General features: G+C 45.8%; 1 protein-coding gene across 1 annotated transcript; it reads left to right on the plus strand.

Moving 5' to 3' along the window:
* Nucleotides 1–4,557: 4,557 nt before the first annotated feature.
* Nucleotides 4,558–13,306, plus strand: LOC150043000 (phospholipid scramblase family member 5-like). Its single transcript, XM_090323749.1, has 7 exons — nucleotides 4,558–4,570; nucleotides 7,821–7,984; nucleotides 8,790–8,832; nucleotides 9,357–9,577; nucleotides 10,790–10,951; nucleotides 11,925–12,086; nucleotides 13,235–13,306. Exons 1-7 carry the CDS (start codon nucleotides 4,558–4,560, stop codon nucleotides 13,271–13,273), a joined length of 804 nt encoding a protein of 267 aa, XP_090179875.1. The 3' UTR covers nucleotides 13,274–13,306.
* The last annotated feature ends 6,874 nt before the right edge of the window (nucleotides 13,307–20,180 follow it).

Here is a 20,180-nt window from a genome sequence, read left to right on the forward strand (position 1 = left end):
CGTCTTCTCCTTCCATCATTCCCTGAAACATCTTCGCATCACATAAAAAAAACCCTGAACATGGAAGACACCACCAGTCAGTGCGATCCAGGAAAAAAAATGCATAACTGGGCAAAAATGATAGGTTTGGGCATGATATAAAAGTTCTTTTCTGATTTTTTCCCCCAAATTCTACACCACTAGGCTTTCTACTCATAACAGCTGTTGCATGAGAAGAAACTGGAAGTGAAATAAGTACAATTTATAGCCTACAAAAAAGCTTAAGTACACTTTATAGCCTAACAAAAAAATAAAGCTTAGTATATGAAACACATCAAATGAACCCCTGCTCGCTTTGATCGTCATTAAAAGACACAAAATTAGAAACTGCGTTGTCACCAATAATAGACTTTTGAAATATGGGCACACTCGGGATAAAGCTTTAAATTAAAAATAATGAATATTACTTATATTACTCTTCTGGATGGAATTTCGAGACTGTTATTAAATATATAAAGCAAATTAGATTGGGATTGTCAATGCTCTTTTATTAGGGTGGAAGACAAATGCTTTGTTAGCATTAAATTCATCGCAAACTTATTCCTGCAGCATGCTAATTAATAGAACAGGAGCATGGGTTTGTTAATTAAAATAGGATACCTCGGGGAATTGAAATTAATTTTGATGTCCTAATAGATATCCTTCTATCAATAAATCTCCCAGATGTTTCTTTGGCATTGTATGAAAGCGGTTAAAGGCATTTTCTTTTAAGCTCCACTTTGACAAGACTGAGGGGGAATTATCCATTTTAGAGTAAATGTGATAGGGCAAATTAATGGAAGTTTTTCTTTAAGACGAATCTCGATGGATATGTCCAAACTTTCTGCATCAGCTCTGAAATGCTCCGGCTACATGGTCCATGCCCTGGACCCGGTGAAGTGAGTCCAGGGGTTCACTGCTGATTCCAGGCCAGCAGAAATGCCCCCCCCCACAAACTCTGCCTCCATTAGCAGGGTCAGGAAGGGACGGACGGTGTCACAGAGGGACAGGGGATCCTTCCCCCTGACCCCCCCCCCGCCCCCAGCTCTCCACACACACAAGTTGCACACAGGAAGATCTGTTTTTGTCTCAGGCCCGCAGAGGGCATTTCCTGCCGACCTCCCCGTCTTCGAAACGGGTAACAGATCAAAGGGCATTTTCCTGAGGGGGTCTTCACAACTCGACAATGCCAGGGCTCACCGAATAACCTCCAAGGCGCCATTTGTAAACCCATTTGATACGAGCCTCTCCGTTTCATTCATCGCAATCCGTTTCCATGGTGCTACTGGAAATGGACCGGTTTCATATGGCATGAAACTCAGGGAGGAAAGTAAAAGGTGTTTTTTTTTCTTTTGATCAAAAATGTATATAATATCCGGGCAGATGCTGCGACTTCTACAGAGAAGGGAGAGAGAGACTCCACACTCTCAGCCGCTCCATCTCACTTGGGTTTGCTTGACGCCTTACGTTCAGCGAGGTCCAGAGTCCTGAGCACAATGGTTCCTGAGAATATTTGTCCCTAGCTCAGAATATACATCCATCAATTCTTGGTCTACGACCACACACAGGATTTATGTCTGTCCTGGCTCTCAATAAAACTTATGCGAGCCATTTAATGGAATCACGCCCTCCTTTTGCCGGCTTTGAACACCTGGTGAGAGGGATTGCGGCATCCACGTTCTCATGGCATCCGTTATAAACCGTCTATTGTTTATGTGAAGCCAGAACCTCTGACTTCTACCCACAGGTTGATTCCTAAGCCAGAAGACCAGTAATGACATTTATCATTGCAAAGTGTAGAAGATCGCACAATGAATTTGTGTGAGAAGGATGGGGGGAAAAAAGGCACATGTGCCCTTAGGCAATCAAATATTTACTAACAGGACATTATTCCCAGCACTGAGTTCTGACGAGGCTTCTTGTCATATCACCAGCTCCTCGAAATGCTATGGCGAGACTTCCTGTGTCACCACTCTGAACTTACACACTGATTTTAGATGGAAAAAGAATTTTAAAGCATCCAATCATCTATAAAATCCACATCACTACCGCGCTATTTATGTTTTAGATTTTCAGTAAATAAATCCTAAAAGGACGATAATGAGAGTGAGATGGCAGGCGGCAGGAAGGTAACCATGGAAACAGTTTGGCTTGGTTTCCATGGTAACAGGCAGTACAGCTAAGCAGCTCAAAGTGTCACAATTTCCTTTGATTGGGTAGATTCTCGGGAAAAAAAATGATGATTTAGAAAGTGACAGGGGATTTACAAAAAGGAAAAGATTTCCCTCATGAGGAAGGAGACATTAAGTATAATAATAGCACATTGATGGCTGGACACGAGACAGGCCTTTGAAATTTAATGAAACCTCCTTTTATTCCCTCATAAAGAATTGGACAGAATATCTCAATTTATAACAGCATGATCCGGCAGGCTAAAATTCACGCTCCTTATTAACTAGCCAGGGTATAGTATGCTGCTTGTAATGCACATTTAAAAAGCAACTTAAAATCTAGTCATTGACTTCAGTTGTAGACAAACCAAAAAAAGAGCAATAAATGATAAATGCTTTGGATGTGACTGTATTGTTTGATGAGATTTAGAAAACAGAGAAATAAGTATTATAGTAAAAACATATATCTAATACAGTGGAAAAGACAGGAAGAAATCTAGAATTGGGTGTGTCTGTAGCTGTTTGTATGAACTCAACTACACCATTTGAATGAGTCCTTATTACTTTTCACGAAGTATTAGCGCTCACAAAGTCTGGAAGATCACCCAAGCCACCATCTCTTCTTGGGCAGACATGTTTTCAGATGTGGAAACAGCCAGTGGGCCCACAAAGGGCAGCCGAAGGGAACACAACACAACCACTCTCAGACACACGTCCCCTCGAATGTGCTTTGCCCGTACAGTTAATGGGCATTTATTGTAAAAATGATCCTCGGCTCAGAGGAACTCTGGGGGAGGAGGTTTTCCTTGTGGGAAATGGAAATGGGATGGGCTGCAGAAAAGAATGGGTGTCTTTGAACCGGACCTGAGTATAAACAGTGGCAGAGACCAAGAATTTTCAGAATGCTAAAACCAGTCTTTCTTGGGGCCCCTTGGAATTTCTGGAGATTTATTTAATCATCCATTCATTTATTCGTTTTTGGTGGCCATGGGGCTTGAACTCAGGGCCTGGGCGCTGTCCTGAGCCTTTCAACTCATGGCTAGCGCCCCACCACTATAAGACCCAGCGCCACTTGCTGTTTTCAGTGCCTTGTTGGAGATAAGATTCTCCCAGACTTCCCTGTCCAGGTTGACTTCGAGCCTCAGAGCTCCGTCTCCTGACAAGCTGGGACGATAGGTGTGAGCCACCTTGCCTGGCTTTCTGGCTCTCCCCTCCTTATCAAACATACACTTAAAAGTCACCTTGAAGAACATAATGGCATAAGTGGACGCCTGTTGATCCATCCTACCTGCAAACCCTCCCTCTCTATCCCCCTTTCTCTCTTCCCCCCCTGTCTCTATGATAGAGCCTAGAGTATTCCCCAAACCTAGAATCTCCCAACTTTCTCACGTTTTATTAGACTCTTCACAGGAAAACGCTGTGGGAAAACTAGTCTAAAAGCCAACAGTGCAAACAGGGTACATGGAGACACGAAGCCACCGACGCTGTGGGGAGAGAATGTGAACTTTCTGGAGAACCTCTACACGCTGCGGAAAGCTTTGCTTCTGCTGGGGCTTTGCTGTTTCCAGGGCCTGGAGCCCACGGTGTCCCGGGGTCCCTGGACACTGAACTTGACACTGAGCCTTGGCGCAGTCATCTTCATCAGTGTAGAAGACCTTGCTGGAGAAAGCTGCTTGCCACCCCGTCTGTCTTTTAGCTCCAGACAGACCCCTTTTCCTTTCTTTCTGGGCCCACTGTGCCCAGCCATTGGTTGAGATAAAGTCTCGAGAACTTCTCTTTCTTTCTTTCTTTTTGCTTGAGCTGGCTTTGAACACAGTGTGATTGCTACAGTCAAAAACAAACCAAAATCCCCCCCACCACCACACACACGTACACACAAGAAAAAGGATGAGGATGTCCAAACACTGGGAACAGACAGATACAGAATCTGCATGGGGCTTTCACTGTGCTATTTCCACATACACGTGCCAAGTCCTTTGATCAGATTCATCCCTCCTGGCTCTTACCACCCCTCCTGCCCCCCCAGCCATGTGTATGGTTTCAGTGCTTTTCCTGCTATGACTTTCACCCCGGCTCCGGCCACGGGCTGCCGTGTGCATTCTCATGTGACTGGCAGTTAAACATGCCCCGGCCCCACGCGCTCACCTTTCCTGGCCGGTGTTTTCTTCTCCCTCTGTTGTCCCCACAGATAAAATCGAGCAGCGAGGACCTGCCAAGCGCTCTTCCCGCTGCTCTGGGAGCCGGCATGAGGCAGGCGGATACCTTGTCAGGCTTCCTGCCTACTCTTCTCTCTCTCCCCGTGGCAACCGGGAAGGAAAGCTTTTCCTCCTGGCCTGGCTGGCTTTGATGAAGTGACTCCGGCATCTCCATGGGCTCTAAAGGTAAGAGAAAACACAGCCACCAACACTCGGCTCTGCATCGCCTGACCTGAACAGCGCTGAGCTGTCGCTGTAGGAGAGGGCCTGCCTTGCTTTGAAAGAACCGTGGCACTTAACCATTTTTGTTCAGCTCCTAGGAGACTTTTAGTGAAGCACAGGTACTTTACCCGACACAAGGTAAAACTTCTGATGCAAAAAATATATATGACTGTGTACACATATACATATGCATATGTGTACATACACACATATGTGGAATTAATCAGAAAATGGCCATGACTATATAGACATATATAATTAGCAAGAAAAACTGTCCTGACTATATAGACATACACACACACACACACACACACACACACACACACACATTATTGTATACATGGAATTAATAAGAAAAATTGAATGGCAAAGTAGGGCCTAAAGGAAACTTCTGGCACATGTTCATTTCCTGTTTCCTTCTGGAAATGTGGGACTCACGAGGCAGGTGAGGTCTGAGCGGGTCCCGATCCGCCGACCCCAAGCTCGGGACGTACACGCATCGAAACAGCACACGCTATCGATCTGGGTTGGATGATTGACACAAAGATGGAGCTGATCTGTGTCACACCGTGGGGAAAACGCAGGCTCCGTTGTTCTGTGTGAAAGCTGATCCGTCGGAAATAGACGGCTACTGATTTATGAACTGACCATCTTTTCAAAACTTCCACTGTGAATGCGGGAGAGCAAAGCAAAGCCTCTGAGCAAGGAGAATGGTGGGGAATTTCACAGAAGAGGGAGTTGGTAAGTTTTACTAAAATGGCTAAGACTGCAGAAATAGCATGAACTGCTAATCTTAAATTTCAGGACGCTCCTTCCCAAACAATGTGCTTTTTGTCAGGTGCATACTTTGGGGGTGAAAAAATGCTTGTAGATCTCGTACAAACCACCCAACATCTGTGTTGCCCCTCTCCCCGGGGATCTGAACAAATCACTAGGATCTAGGCTACTGTGAAAAGCTTCAGCATGAAAAAACAATTATTTGTAAGATTGCTTAAGACTTCTAATTCTACTTATAAGAGTCTACAAGTCTAAACTATCCTAAAACATATCAAGGGCCCATTATCTACCTGTAGCACTTACAAAAAGACACTTTAACATAAAACTAAGTTTTCTTTTTGCTCTAGTTAAACTCCCCTATACTATATGTATATATCACTTTTAAGAAGCTGTGTACAGGAGCTGCCATTCACCAAAGCAGCTTATGAGTACCATGAATCTAGAGCTTCCACTGTTATTAAATTCACAGTTAATGTAGAGCAGTGTCTGTCAACCATGAGGAAAGCTTGAAAACAGACTTAATGTACAGTCCTGAAAGAGCAAAATCATTCTCTAGAATGCAGGTGCCTTTTATTGTTTTATGTTTTAAAGACCATCTGAAGACACATGGGCGGATAGCCTTACAAGTCGTTTTCCCCCCATTTAAGACAGATACTGTCATCATTAAACTGCCTCATTACTTCATAAACTGCGATCTACAGCAGCTCGTGGCCTGTTACGTAAAGAGCGGCAGAATCCCTAAAATATTTATCAGCTGGTTATACATTTTTAAAAGAGTAGATAGAAATTCAAAGCCAGAGAGAAACTCGAAGGAGCTCCTTTTTCCTCTGGAGGCCTGAGTCTTTGAAGGAATCTGTGACGAAGAAGGAATATTACTATCGAAATACGATTGGACGGAAAGAATCCCCACAAAGTCTTGGGATTAAGCGTGGGCCAGACTTTCTGTGGGAAACGAACAAGCTACAACCAGAACACCGCACGTGCTGCGGAGAACGCACTTGCCTGCGAGAAGTAAAGAGACCAGGAGGAAATGTTAGGGATCAGGAATCTCCCTAGGCCGTGGTCAGGCCGAGAGAAATTCGGGGTGGGGAAGAATGCGGGGGGGGGCAGGGGACAAGCCTTTCTCTCTTGTGGGGGGCAGCACTGGTGTTTGAACTCAGGGTGCCACGCTTGGTAATATCTGAACCCCCCTCACCCCCTCACTCACCCCAGCCCTTTGTGATCTGGTTATTTTTTCAAAAAGGCTATGGCTTCACAGCAGGAGCCATGTCTCCCCATCTGCAGCCAGGAAGCTGAGGCAGGCAGACCTCAAGCACAAAGCCAAGCTCGGGGCCTGGCACGAGGAAGGCGCTCCTGCAACGGAGAGTCACCGCGAGGGGGCGATGAGTGTGTGTGGCCTGAGTCACTGGGCGTCGCTCCAGCGGCGTCACCTGCACCCCAAGCCCCAAGTCAGAAACTAGAGGGGCCCAACGGGCTCCAGATCCAGAGGTGACGCGGGGCTGAGATCCACCGAGTTAAATGATAGGAGTGGAGGCAGCACGTCCCCACGCATGGACGACAAACCCACTCCCTGCAACATCTGGAGGCCTGGAAAGACGGATGTGACTGTCACTGCAAACCTAACTCAAGACCCCACTGCTTCTCCCTGTGCTCTCTGTGGTTCTAAACGTCCCTCAGCAGTTACTACTGGCACATCGATAACGTAGTAACAGATATTACATCATATAACAGATATTATCTAATACATATGATATAAAACACATATTTTTTTTTACCAGTCCTGGGCTTGAGCTCAGGGCCTGAGCACTGTCCTTGTGCTTTCTCAAGGCTAGAGCTCTACCACTTGAGCCTCGGCACCACTTCCTGCTTTTTTTGCTATGTATGTGGGGTACCGAGGAATCAAACCCGGGTCTTTGTGCATGCTAGGCAAGCACTCTACCACTAGGCCAAACTCTCGGCCCAACATATTTTATGTACTATATCATAACCAAACATATTACCTTCAGATATATAATGTATACTATAATTAACATTATATGGATCACATATAGTATCTTATATATCAATACATTATATATTCACATATATAATAACATATATTGCATATTAGTAGATATTACATGTTAACACATATATATTAGTATTATATTAACATGCCTCATATTCCTATATTATATATTGATAGATATTACCTGTGCACACACCTGTGCGGGGGGGAATGTATGTCCTAAAGTCATGCGTTTGGGGTTTTCCTGACTCTCTATCCCTCATTCTGTCCCCCCCTGCTTAGGGCGTCAAATGACAGTGAGGTGAATAGTGAGCATGGGCGGGGTCACTAAAGTTCAGGCAGTGGTGGTGGATGATCTTCCATCTGATTTAAGAAGTAAAGATGCAGGGAAGACATGACTCTAAACGCACCTTTTTGCTTCTCTTGTAGATGAACAGAACCAAAAGAAGAGAGGCCCCCCAGGCCTCCTTCCCGGAGCTCCAGAGCCCGACGGAGGCCTTCACGTCTCCTCTGCCAGCCCAGGGGTTCCCACCCTTGGCAGCTCCCTGCCACAGACAGCCAGTCTTCCTCCAGGTCTGGAATATTTAAGCCAGGTACGGAATATTTGTACTTCTACAAACGTCTTTCCCTTGAGACTCAGGCACACTGGATTCCCCACTTTTCAGCTGAGATGGGAAGATTTCCCGCCAATAGGCTAAATGAAGTGAGACAGGCTTGATAAACCACGGAATTACAAAACATTCGTGTTGTTTATATCTTTAATTAGAGCCGCAGTTGCCCCTTTGCTTTTACATTCACTATTCACTTGATACAGTGAATGATGGAACTAAAGTTCAAAGAAAGCTATGCGGCACATTCATCTGCTTTCTATTAATTGCCCGAGGTGCCAGCAAATCTATTCTCCAAGAATTGCTTCATCTATCTAAGTCACCACCCAGAGCCATTTAAACAGTGTTTATTGAGTATGGAATATGGAACCCATAAACCCTAACCTCTCTCCCAACAGTCCGCAACCTGGTAGAAACCGAGCAAAACCTCTCTATCGTTCTTCCTGCGGTACACCCGACCTCCTTCCTCAAGGCTGGGTCTGTAAGGGCGTCCCCTAAGCTGATGGAGTTGAAGTGCAGCATTCGTTCCTAGGGAAAACAGTTCCCATGGCAGATGCTTTCTCCAGAAACTCACTGGCAGACATGGTTGTTGTTGTTCTTGTTGTTTAAGAGACTGGAAATCTAGGAAGATGGGTAAAGGAGCTGGGCCTTGAACCTGCAGGAGGGTGGAGGGGTAGAGTCAATGAGCCACTCAATAGCCACTGAGGAACGCTCCCAGGCAAGTGTAAGCTGATCCAGCAGGGCCGGAGGACAGAGGGCCACCTGTGACATTTCCCATTTCCTTCCGCAGTTAGACCTGATCATCATTCACCAGCAGGTGGAGCTACTGGGCCGTGAGTACTTTCTGTCCCGCACTTTCTAAAACCTCTGCTACATTTCCTTCTTCTCCAGTCCCTCCTCATCATAGCATGTTACAAATAAGAAAGAAGTCCAACGTGTGCAAGGGAATCAGGTTTAAAAAACCACGCGGCGTGTCTTTTAAGAGCCAAGACAGAATGTATCGCCAGTGCAAAAGTCTGAGGCTCTCTGGCTTATTTGTTGCTGTGACTATCCAGGTCCTAGAACATGGTGTTTAACCTTAGAGAGAATGAAAGGTTAAACATTATCTGCCTCCACGGCGCTAGCATTTTACATGGGAACTGAGCCCAGGGCCGGGCAGGCGCTCTTCCACTCCAGCCACCACCCCAGCCCCTTGAAGCAGCGGGGATTCTGCCTTGTGCTAAAGGTGTGGCTCCGGGGCTATGCCACCAGCACGAAGGCCCGAGTCCATCCCAGCACGGAAGAGAGAAAGGAGGAAAAGGCAGCGCTGCTGCTGATGGAAGTCCTCCAAGAGGCGCTCGGTTTTCCTTCCCCGCAGTGATTCTGGGCACGGAGACCGCCAACAAATACGAGATCAAAGACAGCTCCGGGCAGAGGCTCTACTTGGCAGTGGAGGAGAGCCTGTGCTTCAACCGGAGCATGTGCTCCACGCTGCGCTCCTGCAGCCTGCGGGTCTCCGACGGCGCGGGCCGGGAGGTGATCACCATACAGCGGCCCCTGCGCTGCAGCAGCTGCTGCTGCCCCTGCTACCTGCAAGAGGTCAGCCCGGCCCCCGGAGCCCTCCCACGACCACCAGCCGCAATGTCGGGGCAGGCGTGGCGTTCCCGTCCTTGCCGTCCGTGCGCTGCTTCTCCAGAGGAGAGGACAGCTTGACAGTGGGTGGAAAAATGAAGGCTAAGACAGATGTGTGCGGTGGCTGCAGCGCAGAGAGGGCTGTGCGCTAGTGCACAGGAGTGGGTACAGTGCCTAACGGCTGGCTTGGGAGGAGCTGACCAGGAAGCCCCGGGCTGGTCAGAGGCCGTCCTGGGCAGGGGTGTCGAGGAAAGTGGGCATGGACTTGTAGCACCAAGTGTCAGACATAGCTGAGCAATGACTCTGCCTTGCTCACCAAAGGTGACAGGAGATGTGAAAACCTTAACCCTCTGCACTCTTGAAAGCTGGCATCCATCAAATCCACCCATCTATCCTTCTGTCTGTCCACCTATCTATCCGCCTATCCATCCATCGAAGCCATCCATCTAGCCATCTATCTGTCTGTCTGTCTTCCCATCCATCCATTTATCCATCCATCTATCCATCCATCTGTCTGTCTGTCTAATCTATCTGTTTCTCTATCTATCTATATCTATCATCTACCTATAGCTATCATTTATCTCTATCATCTATCATCCCTATTATCTCTATCTCTTTCTACCATTCATTTATCAACTATCTCTATCTTTATCATCTATCCAACTTTCAGGCTACCTCTATTTGTCTATCTCAATCATCCATCTCTCTATCATTTATCATTTATCTATCTCCATCGACCTATCTCTGTCATCAGTCATCTGTCTCTATCATTTACCTGTCTGTCTATCTCATCCATCTATCTACTTCTGTCTATCTATCTATCATGTCAGTACTAGAACTTCGGCTCAGGGTCTCATTTTCTCACTTGGCCTTTTCATTCAAGGCTGGCATTCTACTACCTGATCCACAGCTCCACTCCCAACTTTTTGCTGGTTAATTAGAGATAAGAGTCCTATGGATGTCTCTGCGCTGGCTAGCTTTGAACCTCAAATCCTGTGATCTCTGCCACCTCAGTACCCTGTAGCTAGGGTTACAGGGCTGAGCCCACAGAAGCAGGCATGCAGGGTGATGTGTAGAAGACAAAAAGAATGTCACGGCAGATAGAATACCATTGAGACAGAGAGCGGACTGCAGTGTAACTACAGGATGATGGTCTTTTGAAGGCATCTCTTCTCACAGCTAGAAATCCAAGCCCCTCCTGGCACAACAGTCGGTTACGTGGCACAGAAGTGGGACCCTTTTCGGCCCAAGTTCACAATCCAAAACGCGAACAAAGAGGACGTTCTGAAGATCACTGGTCCTTGTGCGACCTGTGGCTGCTTCGGGGACGTGGATTTCGAGGTGGGGATGACTCAAGGAGAGAGGCTGTTTTGTTTTGTTTGTTTGCGATGTAATTCAGTCTTTCTGACTTTCACATGAGGCAATATCCCTAAGCTACAGTTAGAAAGCAATACATCTGGTTAAAATCTGGTTATGCTGCACTTTCCATCCCAATAACAATAACTCCTCACTCCAAAGATGCTCTGTCCCAGAATGTTTATAGAAAGAAATCAATAGATAGAAGAGATAGATCATAGATAGATAGATAGTAGAGACAGACAGATACAGATACACACACACGCACACGCACACACACACACACAACTACAAGTCTATTCAAAGAATTCAAACAAATTAAAAATGACAATGGTTGCTGAATTAACAAAATCCTTTGGGTGTGCCTGTTTTCCAAATCAAATGGGTATACACGCCTTAACAATATTACTTGTACGGATTTATGTTTGTAAATTTCTTTTAGCAGAACAAAAGAGTTTTAGGTTTACAATACACATCTAGAAATTCACCTAGTTATTTGTAAATCAGCTTATCTATAGCTCTCGCGCTCTCTCTGTGTCTGTCTGTCTGTCTGTCTCTCTCTCTCTCTCTCTCTCTCTCTCTCTCTCTCTTTGCATGTAGATTGTTTTACATCTGGATCACAGATTTCTATGGTTAGACCATTTAAAGGAAGTAAATTCTTGCTGCCATCTTGTGGCTGGCTGGCTGGCTGGCTGACCTTAATTTGATAGCTTTTGTATTCTTCCTTCATCTGCAAGCAAAGAAAATAAAGGGATTGCGACAGAAACTCTCAGCAAAAGCAAGAAGTGGAAAGTTATATGCCAATACAAAACTGCCATTTGGGAATGCTAAATAGAAGAATGCATAATTGTCAGAAAGTAACTATACAGAGACACGGAGCTCTCTCTGTCTCCATCTCTCTGTCTCTATCTCTCTTTCTTCCCTTTCCATAAACTCAAAGCCTCTTTTCTTTTCACAGGTGAAAACCGTAAACGAGAAGCTGACGATCGGGAAGATTTCAAAGTACTGGTCGGGCTTCGTGAATGACGTGTTCACAAACGCGGACAACTTTGGGGTCCACGTTCCCGCGGACCTGGACGTGACGCTCAAGGCTGCCCTGATCGGGGCCTGCTTCCTCTTTGTGAGTCTGCCTTGTGGGGACAAAACGGGGAGGGCTCCGCCCCACCACCCCTTCTCCTGGAGGCCTGTGGACCGCCTAGGACCCATGTCCCCAAGAAGAGGGAAGCCACACGCCAGGACCTGCCTTAGGAATCCCTCTCCATCCATCCCTGCACTCCAGGATTCACAACCCAAGAAACACTTCCCGACCTCCTCCCCCACGACCAGACACCTCCCCACCTCCTCCCCACACCATGAGCTTCCCTTTTCTCTCAGTGTCCATTTAGGTGGGGAAGGACATTAAAATAGGTGACCATATATTATATAATATAGTATACATATGATATATTTAGTATATTGTACTGTGTATTGTATAGTACATTATGTTATATATATATCTATTATAGCATATAAATATATATTTATTACATAGTATATTTTATTTCTTATATTAAGTTTTTTAAAGCCCTAAACACCCCTTTCTCTGGTGCCTACATGTCTTTCCTCTTAGCTTGGTTGCTCGAGAGGTAGATGAAAAGTAAGTGTCACAAAAGCTTGTCTGAGTCTTCCTCAAACTGGGTGGCAAAGTCTAGGTGGGCTCAAGGCCCAGATCCTCAGACCCTCCGCCACACCCGTGTCAGAACCTGACGTCAGGCTCTGACGTCAACGACACCCCAGTCATGCGCAAAGCCTGCTGTTAACCTGCAGCACGCAGGGCGAGGCCCATTCGTGCGTGGGGCAGCTCACGACCTCTGCGTCTTGTTAGGGGGTCGACATCAGGAAACACTTGCACTTCTTTTGACTTCATAGCTTAGCTTTGCAAGACAGGACACTGGTATAATTCCCCGGGGGGATGAGTTCTCAGCTTCTTTACCGTCTATTATGCAGAGCTTTCAAGTGGATTCTACAGCACTGAGCCAGACAGTGTGACAGGGCATCCTGTGTGAATTTACACAACGTCTCAAGCCAGACATACTCTGAAAATTCTACATGAGGGTGGCACAGAACTTCAGCTTCTCCATTTTTCTCCTATTGCCAACACACTACCTGTTTCTGCAGGCGCTTCCAGGAACTGTAACAGCACACCCCCGTGAAAGCTCCCATGTCAGAACCCGCATCCTAATTCCTGCCTCTTGCAAATTCACTCACATCCAGTTTGTTTACTTGCAGGATTTTATGTTCTTTGAACATTCGCTAGCCAGCTTATAACAAGCAACAGGGTGCGAGGAATAAAATATGCACAACAGCCTTCCGTAAGTAAAAGGCATAAATCAATCATTTTTTTCCCTTTGAAGATGTTGATATTTGACACTAACTCTTTTACATTTCTTTCTAGATATCCCTTGGGCCCTGGATTTCATTTCTGAATGGTGTGAACATTTGTTCTTTTTCTGGTAATAAAATGTTAATTATCCTGTTTATTTAAATACAGTCTAATGAGGCAATTATCTGGTTATGAAGCCAACTTCCTAGGTTGGGTCGGCATGGCTTTCAGAGGTCGCCATTCTCTCTCTCAATCTCTCTCTCTTTTTATCCTTTTGAAGTTACTGCAATGCTGAGCATGAAAGATGAGAATTCAATGTTTAGGGAACCTTTGAAGTTGTTCTTGTACTAGCACTGGTTACTAATCAAAAACGACTGAATTTTTAAAAGTGTCTTTCAAGAGTAGTCTGCCTTTGAATTTGTTTGTCACTTTTCCTATCGGAGTAAGACGTTTGTACTCGGTATTGGAAAGTTAAAAGGTTGAGCAAATAATGTGTTCAACATGCTCTTTTGGAAGACAATGGTTTTAATTCATTCTTGGTGGTAAGAGACAACGCAAGGTCCCATAAATAAATGATTATAAATCAATGTACGCCCAACCACCATATCATGACAAAGATGGAAATACTCACATAAATGGATTTCTACATTGCTATTGAACAGGAATTTACCTATTTCTGCTCATGGAGGGACCTGTACTATGAAAATGAAAAATGCACAACTTCAGGACATAGCAACAAGCAAACAAAAACAAGAAGTCAACTCTGAGACCCTCAAAGGTAGGAAGGAAGGAAGGAAGAAAGGAAGGAAAGAAGGAAGGAAGGAAGGAAGGAAGGAAGGAAGGAAGGAAGGAAGGAAGGAAGGAAAATAAAAGTCAGTGCATGAATGCCATCTTGGCTAGGCTTTGAGACCCTTCCTGTTGGCACACTCTAGCTGCCCACACGAGCAATGTTGTTTCTTACAAATGACCATTCTTTCTCCCCCTTGCAAACATAAAAGAACCTATTTAATTTACTCCAGAGTGCTGTAACCATTTGCTCTAGAATTCCACACCCACCACTCCAAGTTCCAGGCCTGCAGGTATGCGAGTGCTGGCAGAAACAGAGTGTGGACTAGGGTGAGAGCCCGGTATGGAGATCTGCTTAGCAGATGAGGCTTTCGCAGACGAACGGACTCTCAGTGAGCTGCTCCTTGTGCCAAGTGCTCACCAGGTTAATGTCTGCGCTTCAGCAGCTTCAGCAGCACCTCCATTGTCTGAAGGGAAGGAGATACACACCTGGATTCCAGTCTCATCCCAGCCCAGTGACTCAGTCACCAGGCAAGCGTGATATGTGCAGCTCACTGCTGAACAGTCTTGCAAGGGAACAAAGTGTTAAGAACACTCCCTGCAGAGCAGGGTGTGGTAGAGGGAGAAGGACGTGAGCAGCGGGAATGTAGAGTGAGAAACTTCATCCTGTACCCTGGGTTTTCAACACAGGCTGCGTACTTCAAGCATAGGGGGTATTTACAGACATCAGTAATTAATTAGCCTCATTCTAGACTAATTCACCATTTTTTTGCCAGTCCTGGAGCTTGAACTCAGGGCCTGGGCGCTGTCCCTGAACCTCTCTGGGCTCAAGGCCGATGCTGTACTACTTGGGTCACAATGCCACTTCTGACCTTTTCAATTTGAGAAGGATGAAGTACTTGATGAATAAATTCTTACCTGTGCAAAGAACTGGATTTTTCTTTCCTTAGATTGAGACTGTTAACTGAATGATACAATGCAGAGATAAGCAGACCAGATAGAAAGATCCAGAAAGTAGCAGAGAACAGAAAAGCTGAGCACACTGCCCAAATGCATGGAACTCCGTGACTTGGTGGGTATTTATTTTTGGAGTCGTTTGCTAGACCACAGGGATACATAACTGGTACAATCCAAACCACCTCTTGTACAAGAACTACAAGAAAAGTATATGAGTGGAAAGAAAGACGAAATATTCTTCTGCTGTAGCAGAAGTACAGCTATGTAAATCATCTAATAGCAAGACTTTAAAATGAATGCCTTTAAAAGAATGATAGCCAGGCATATAGATTTGTTCTGAAGTATTTTAAAGGTGCCACATATACTTACACAAGAAATGTATACTCACTTTTGGTGGGACAATGAAACTATAAAGATTTCTAGGACTATTAAGAACCTAGATCTAACTCTGCAACAGCTGTATGATTACGGTCATATTCTGTATAGAACTGGCACAATTTTTTCCTAAAACATGAAAAGCTCTCGGAGCTGCTCCTGAATTTAAGCTAGTCAGGGAACCATAGAGAATATAGTTACTCAAGTCCTACTAAGAAGAGTCTGGGCTAGACATGTCAGTGGAAGAAACAGACACAGAATCATATGTAGCAATGATTCCTGGCACCCAAGTTCCTGCATCACACACAGGCCCTGGTTTCATCACCTGCCAGAGTAAAGAAGGAGACAAAGCAAAATTAAAGATGCACAGCAAGATAAACATGAATACATAGAGATATAAATGCATATATATTTAAATACGAATATGTGTTATAAAGATAAATGTATTTGTTTGCTCCAGGTGTAAAGTCCAGAAATAATGTGGCATTGACTCTGGGAAGAAAGTTGATGATAAGAAGGAGCTTTCAAAGCAAGAAGTTAATGACTATATGAACATTATCTCTCGAGGGGTCATTCAATAGCTTCTGCGAGGGAAAACTTCAGGTGCTGGGTAGATAATGTTCCCTGGGCAATCGAAATCGCCTCTTGTCGACAGGAAGTACAGAGGTCCATTGTGAGAGGTGTGTGTGTGTGTGTGTGTGTGTGTGTGTGTGTGTGTAAGAGAGAAAGAGACACACAGACATAGAATCAGAGACAGAAATCACAAGCAACGTATTAGCAATCAGTGCCAACTTTAGCCTGACTTCCGGGTGGGGGAAGAGCAAGAAAAGAATGGCTGCTAGGAGAAGGATGCATCTAGGTCGTAGGAAGAATGAGTAACTGGGGGTGTGGAGAAGGAAGCCGTGCCAAGATCGTTCATCTATGAAATTGACGCAATTAACTAGGAACCCCTTATCACATGCATGATAGTTATCACTGCAATGATTCTGCCCTTTGCTTACTTCCTGGAGCATAATACATTTTTTAAAATGCCACCTAGAAGTGTCATCTGGGATCAGATCTTCCAAGAAGGGTTCTTCTTCAGTCCTCATTGTCCCCCACCCCCAGGGCTGGGCACACATGACTCAAGCATTTCTGGTAGTATTATCTCATTACCAAGACGTGTGTGTGTGTGTGTGTGTGTGTGTGTGTGTGTGTGTGTGTGTGTGTGTGATATGCCTTATTATCATGTGTACATGATGCAATTTATTACCATGTATTGCACAACACTAAAAGGCAGAGTAAGTACCTGAGCCTGTGAACAGGCCATAGGGAAAGGAATCGGGCATTTATTAAACACCCAGGTCACAAACTTGTCCAAAATTAATTCTTATTAGATAGATGGATAGATAGATAGATAGATAGATGGACTGTTAGATCCATAGAGAGGTAAATAGATGACAGATAGATTAGCTAGATGAGAGATATAGACTGATAGATTGATAGATAATATATAGGTTGATAACAGATGATAGGTTGTAGATGGAAAATAGATTAGATAGTAGATGGATAGACAGATGAATAAATGATATATATAGGTAAATTATAAGTGATTGATATATTAGACTGATACATAATACGTGGATAGATGGTAGATTATAGACAGATAACAGATTAGCTAGATAGATGATAGGCAGATTATAGACATATAGGTTAGAAATATTATCTACATGAGATAGATAGATAATAAACCCCACACACGCTTCAGTACTCATTCGGAGTAGCAGTCCTGCCACAAATCTCCCGTTTCCTCCTCCTCTCCAGCCTGGGCTTTCTCCACCAGGGCGTGGGGCCCTCCGCGGCTCTCTTCATTCTCATTTCCTCATTTCCTTTGGCACATCCCAGGACTTCAGACCGTGGGAGAGCCCGGATAAATATTTGCTGAGTGAAAGTCAATCTTAGCTTCCTTCTCAGAATGTATCTGCAATGTCCCCTTCGTATTTACCACACACACCCAAGCCCACGCATGGGCCGGAGGCCTCCCGTACCTGGATCTCAATGACGCACTGACATGAAACCTAGCTTATATCCCACCTATGATTCAGAAGACGGGCGAGTGAGGTCTCCTATTATGATTACATATGGAGCATCAATGAGGAGCTAAGGGTGGGTTCAGTTACGTGGGTGGGGCTCAACTCGATTCATCAGGGCTTTTGGTAGCAGAGAAGAGTAATGTGGGAATTTTCTAGGCTCAATGAAAACAAAAGCAAAAGACCTTTGTGCTTAATTCAAGTTAGAGTAGTCCCTAGCCAAAAAAGTGTTTCTAAAGAACATTGCAAAGAAAATATTTAAAGAAAAGAAGAAGAAGAAGAAGAAGAAGAAGAAGAAGAAGAAGAAGAAGAAGAAGAAGAAGAAGAAGAAGAAGCAGCAGCAGCAGCAGCAGCAGCAGCAGCAGCAGCAGCAGCAAAGCATGATGAGGGGAGGATAAATGGGCTCATGGCTTTCTTCCTCAACCCGCAAATTTAATTCAATAAATTTGCCACACAAATCTAATTCGATATAGTTGTGACAACAACACAAACACAATGACTTAAACAGCCCTGTCTTTTGCCTTCTGAGACCAATCAGGCTTCACACTTGAGCTTTCCAAAGCATTTGAATTTCTCACGGGTAGAAAGGAATAAACGAATGACTCTCCAGTCTCCCAACTATCAGGGTGGTGTTTCCAGAAACGGAGGCCACAACCAGTGGACGATGATGGGGTAAACCCTACCAGGGAGCCCCGGGGCCCTGGCCAGCCACACTCAGCACTACCACAAAGGAAATAAAGGTAAGCCCACGGGGAAATGCCCGCCAGGCGCCCGGTGGTCTTTCCCAGGCCATCCCTCCCTCGCGCGCCTCCTAGTTTGGACTTCTGCTGACACCAATTCCTGTCTCGGCATGGAAAGCCTTACTGGAACATGTGGCCTTGAGGAGAAATGAGCCCGACTCCGAACGCAGGGACAGCGCCAGCCACAAACCAAAGACATTGGCACACAGAGCTTGGGAAACGTGCATGCCTGTAACTGAGCCCGGGCACTTACTGCACATTGGGAAATAGAGCGAGACTTCACGAGCTAGCTCTCCGTGTTTGTATCACTGCTGTCTATGTGTAAGAGGTGAGACAACAGAGAAGAAAACCCAAGGCCGAGACACTCCCGGCCCACCGGCCGGCCGGCCACCTGCAGAACCTACAGTTCAGCCAGCACGGACACAGTGGCACCTGGGAGGTGACATCTAGGGTTGGATGAACTACACTGCACACCACACGTGGTGTCTGTGTGCGTTGGGGTTTTGTGTTCACACCCACAGTATTTGTGTGTGCATGCGGGCCCACTTGTGCACACAGTTACTTTTGAGACGCTGGCATGGACTCACCAGCCACGTTAAGATTGTGTGGCCATTCAGAGCTGCCCTGCCCGTGACTGTGGCGCTCACGCCTCTCCAGCCCAAGCAGAAACTCTGGACTTCTTCCACGTGCCTTCGCCTCACACCCGCAGCAACCCAGACTGCAGGCACAGCTCTTCTCCTTTGGCACAGGTGTTGGGTGCCAGGCACTGTAACTGGGCAGAACCTGCCATGCTCCAGGCCCAGGAAGGAGCCAGCCCAAGGCAATCTGCCCACATTCCTTCACTCCTTGCTAAGTAGCTATTTTTCCCTAAAACCAGGACAGAGTTTGACCTTCGGCACAGAGAATTGAGAGGCTGGCCTACGCAGAGAGACAGAGGAACCTCTTCTGAATACTGCCTGCAAGATCTCACAGCTATTTTGAAAGCTAAATTTGCAATGAAAAATAATGCAGACAGATGATAGACAGACACACAGATGTATATAGACAGACAGACAAAGTGATCAGCAAAGAATGAAACTGGAGGTCTTTTTATGGAGATAAGCTGAGCTCAAAAGGACAAAGGTCAGCTGGGTGTGGTGGCTCACAACTGTCATCCTAGCTACTCGGGAGGCTGAGATCTGAGGATCGCAGTTCAAAGCCAGCCCAGGCCATAAAGTCCATGAGACTCTCATCTCCAATGAACCACCAGAAAACTGGTCGTGGAGCTGTGGCTCCAGGGCTAGGGTGGTAGCCTTGAGCTGAAGAGCTCAGGGACAGCGCCCAGGCCCAGAGTTCAAGTCCCAGAACTGACATGTATAAACATATATAGAGAGAGACATAGACATATCTATACATATATGGATAGGTGTAGTGGAAACTCCCATAATACTGTTGATTTTTTTCTTAATAAGAATGTCGCTTCCTTTTTCTTGGGGAAGGCAGACTCCATGTCCCTTAGTCCCTTGGCAGATGGGGGATGGGCTGAGGGAGAACTAAGAAGGACCACCCCACCCCACTCCTTGCCTTAGGCAACCTCCTCCTATGTCAAAACCCAGTGTGACCTGAGCCCCTGTACAGCGATGTTCTCAGCGCTTCCTGTAGCCTGGCTTGTGCAATGACGCCATGGAGAGTTCTCCACACCCGAAAGGGTCGCCCTCTAGGAGGAGCTCGCGGCCTCCGGTGTTTCTCAGGATGTTATCCATTAACATTTGGAGGTTGGCTTCATTCCCACCCCCCCCCCCCTTCCATTTTAGTTTCCACTTTCTCTCTCCACATCCTGCCTCTTCCCAGCCTCCCTCTATTAACCCCCCCTCTGCCTAGAGGCAATCCAAGACTGCCTGCTAGCTCTGACAGCAGGCAGCAGCAGGAGGAGGAGGGGGAGGAGG

The sequence above is a fragment of the Megascapheus bottae genome, chromosome 32, assembly GCF_031878675.1.
Source record: "Megascapheus bottae isolate mThoBot1 chromosome 32, mThoBot2.hap1, whole genome shotgun sequence".
In the NCBI taxonomy this organism is placed as follows: domain Eukaryota; kingdom Metazoa; phylum Chordata; class Mammalia; order Rodentia; family Geomyidae; genus Megascapheus; species Megascapheus bottae.

Coding starts and splice junctions, on each gene's coding strand:
- LOC150043000 (XM_090323749.1), top strand. Junction 8,833..9,356: donor GCAGGTGGAGCTACTGGGCC/GTGAGTACTTTC, acceptor CCTTCCCCGCAG/TGATTCTGGGCACGGAGACC. Junction 12,087..13,234: donor TCGGGGCCTGCTTCCTCTTT/GTGAGTCTGCCT, acceptor GTTTACTTGCAG/GATTTTATGTTCTTTGAACA.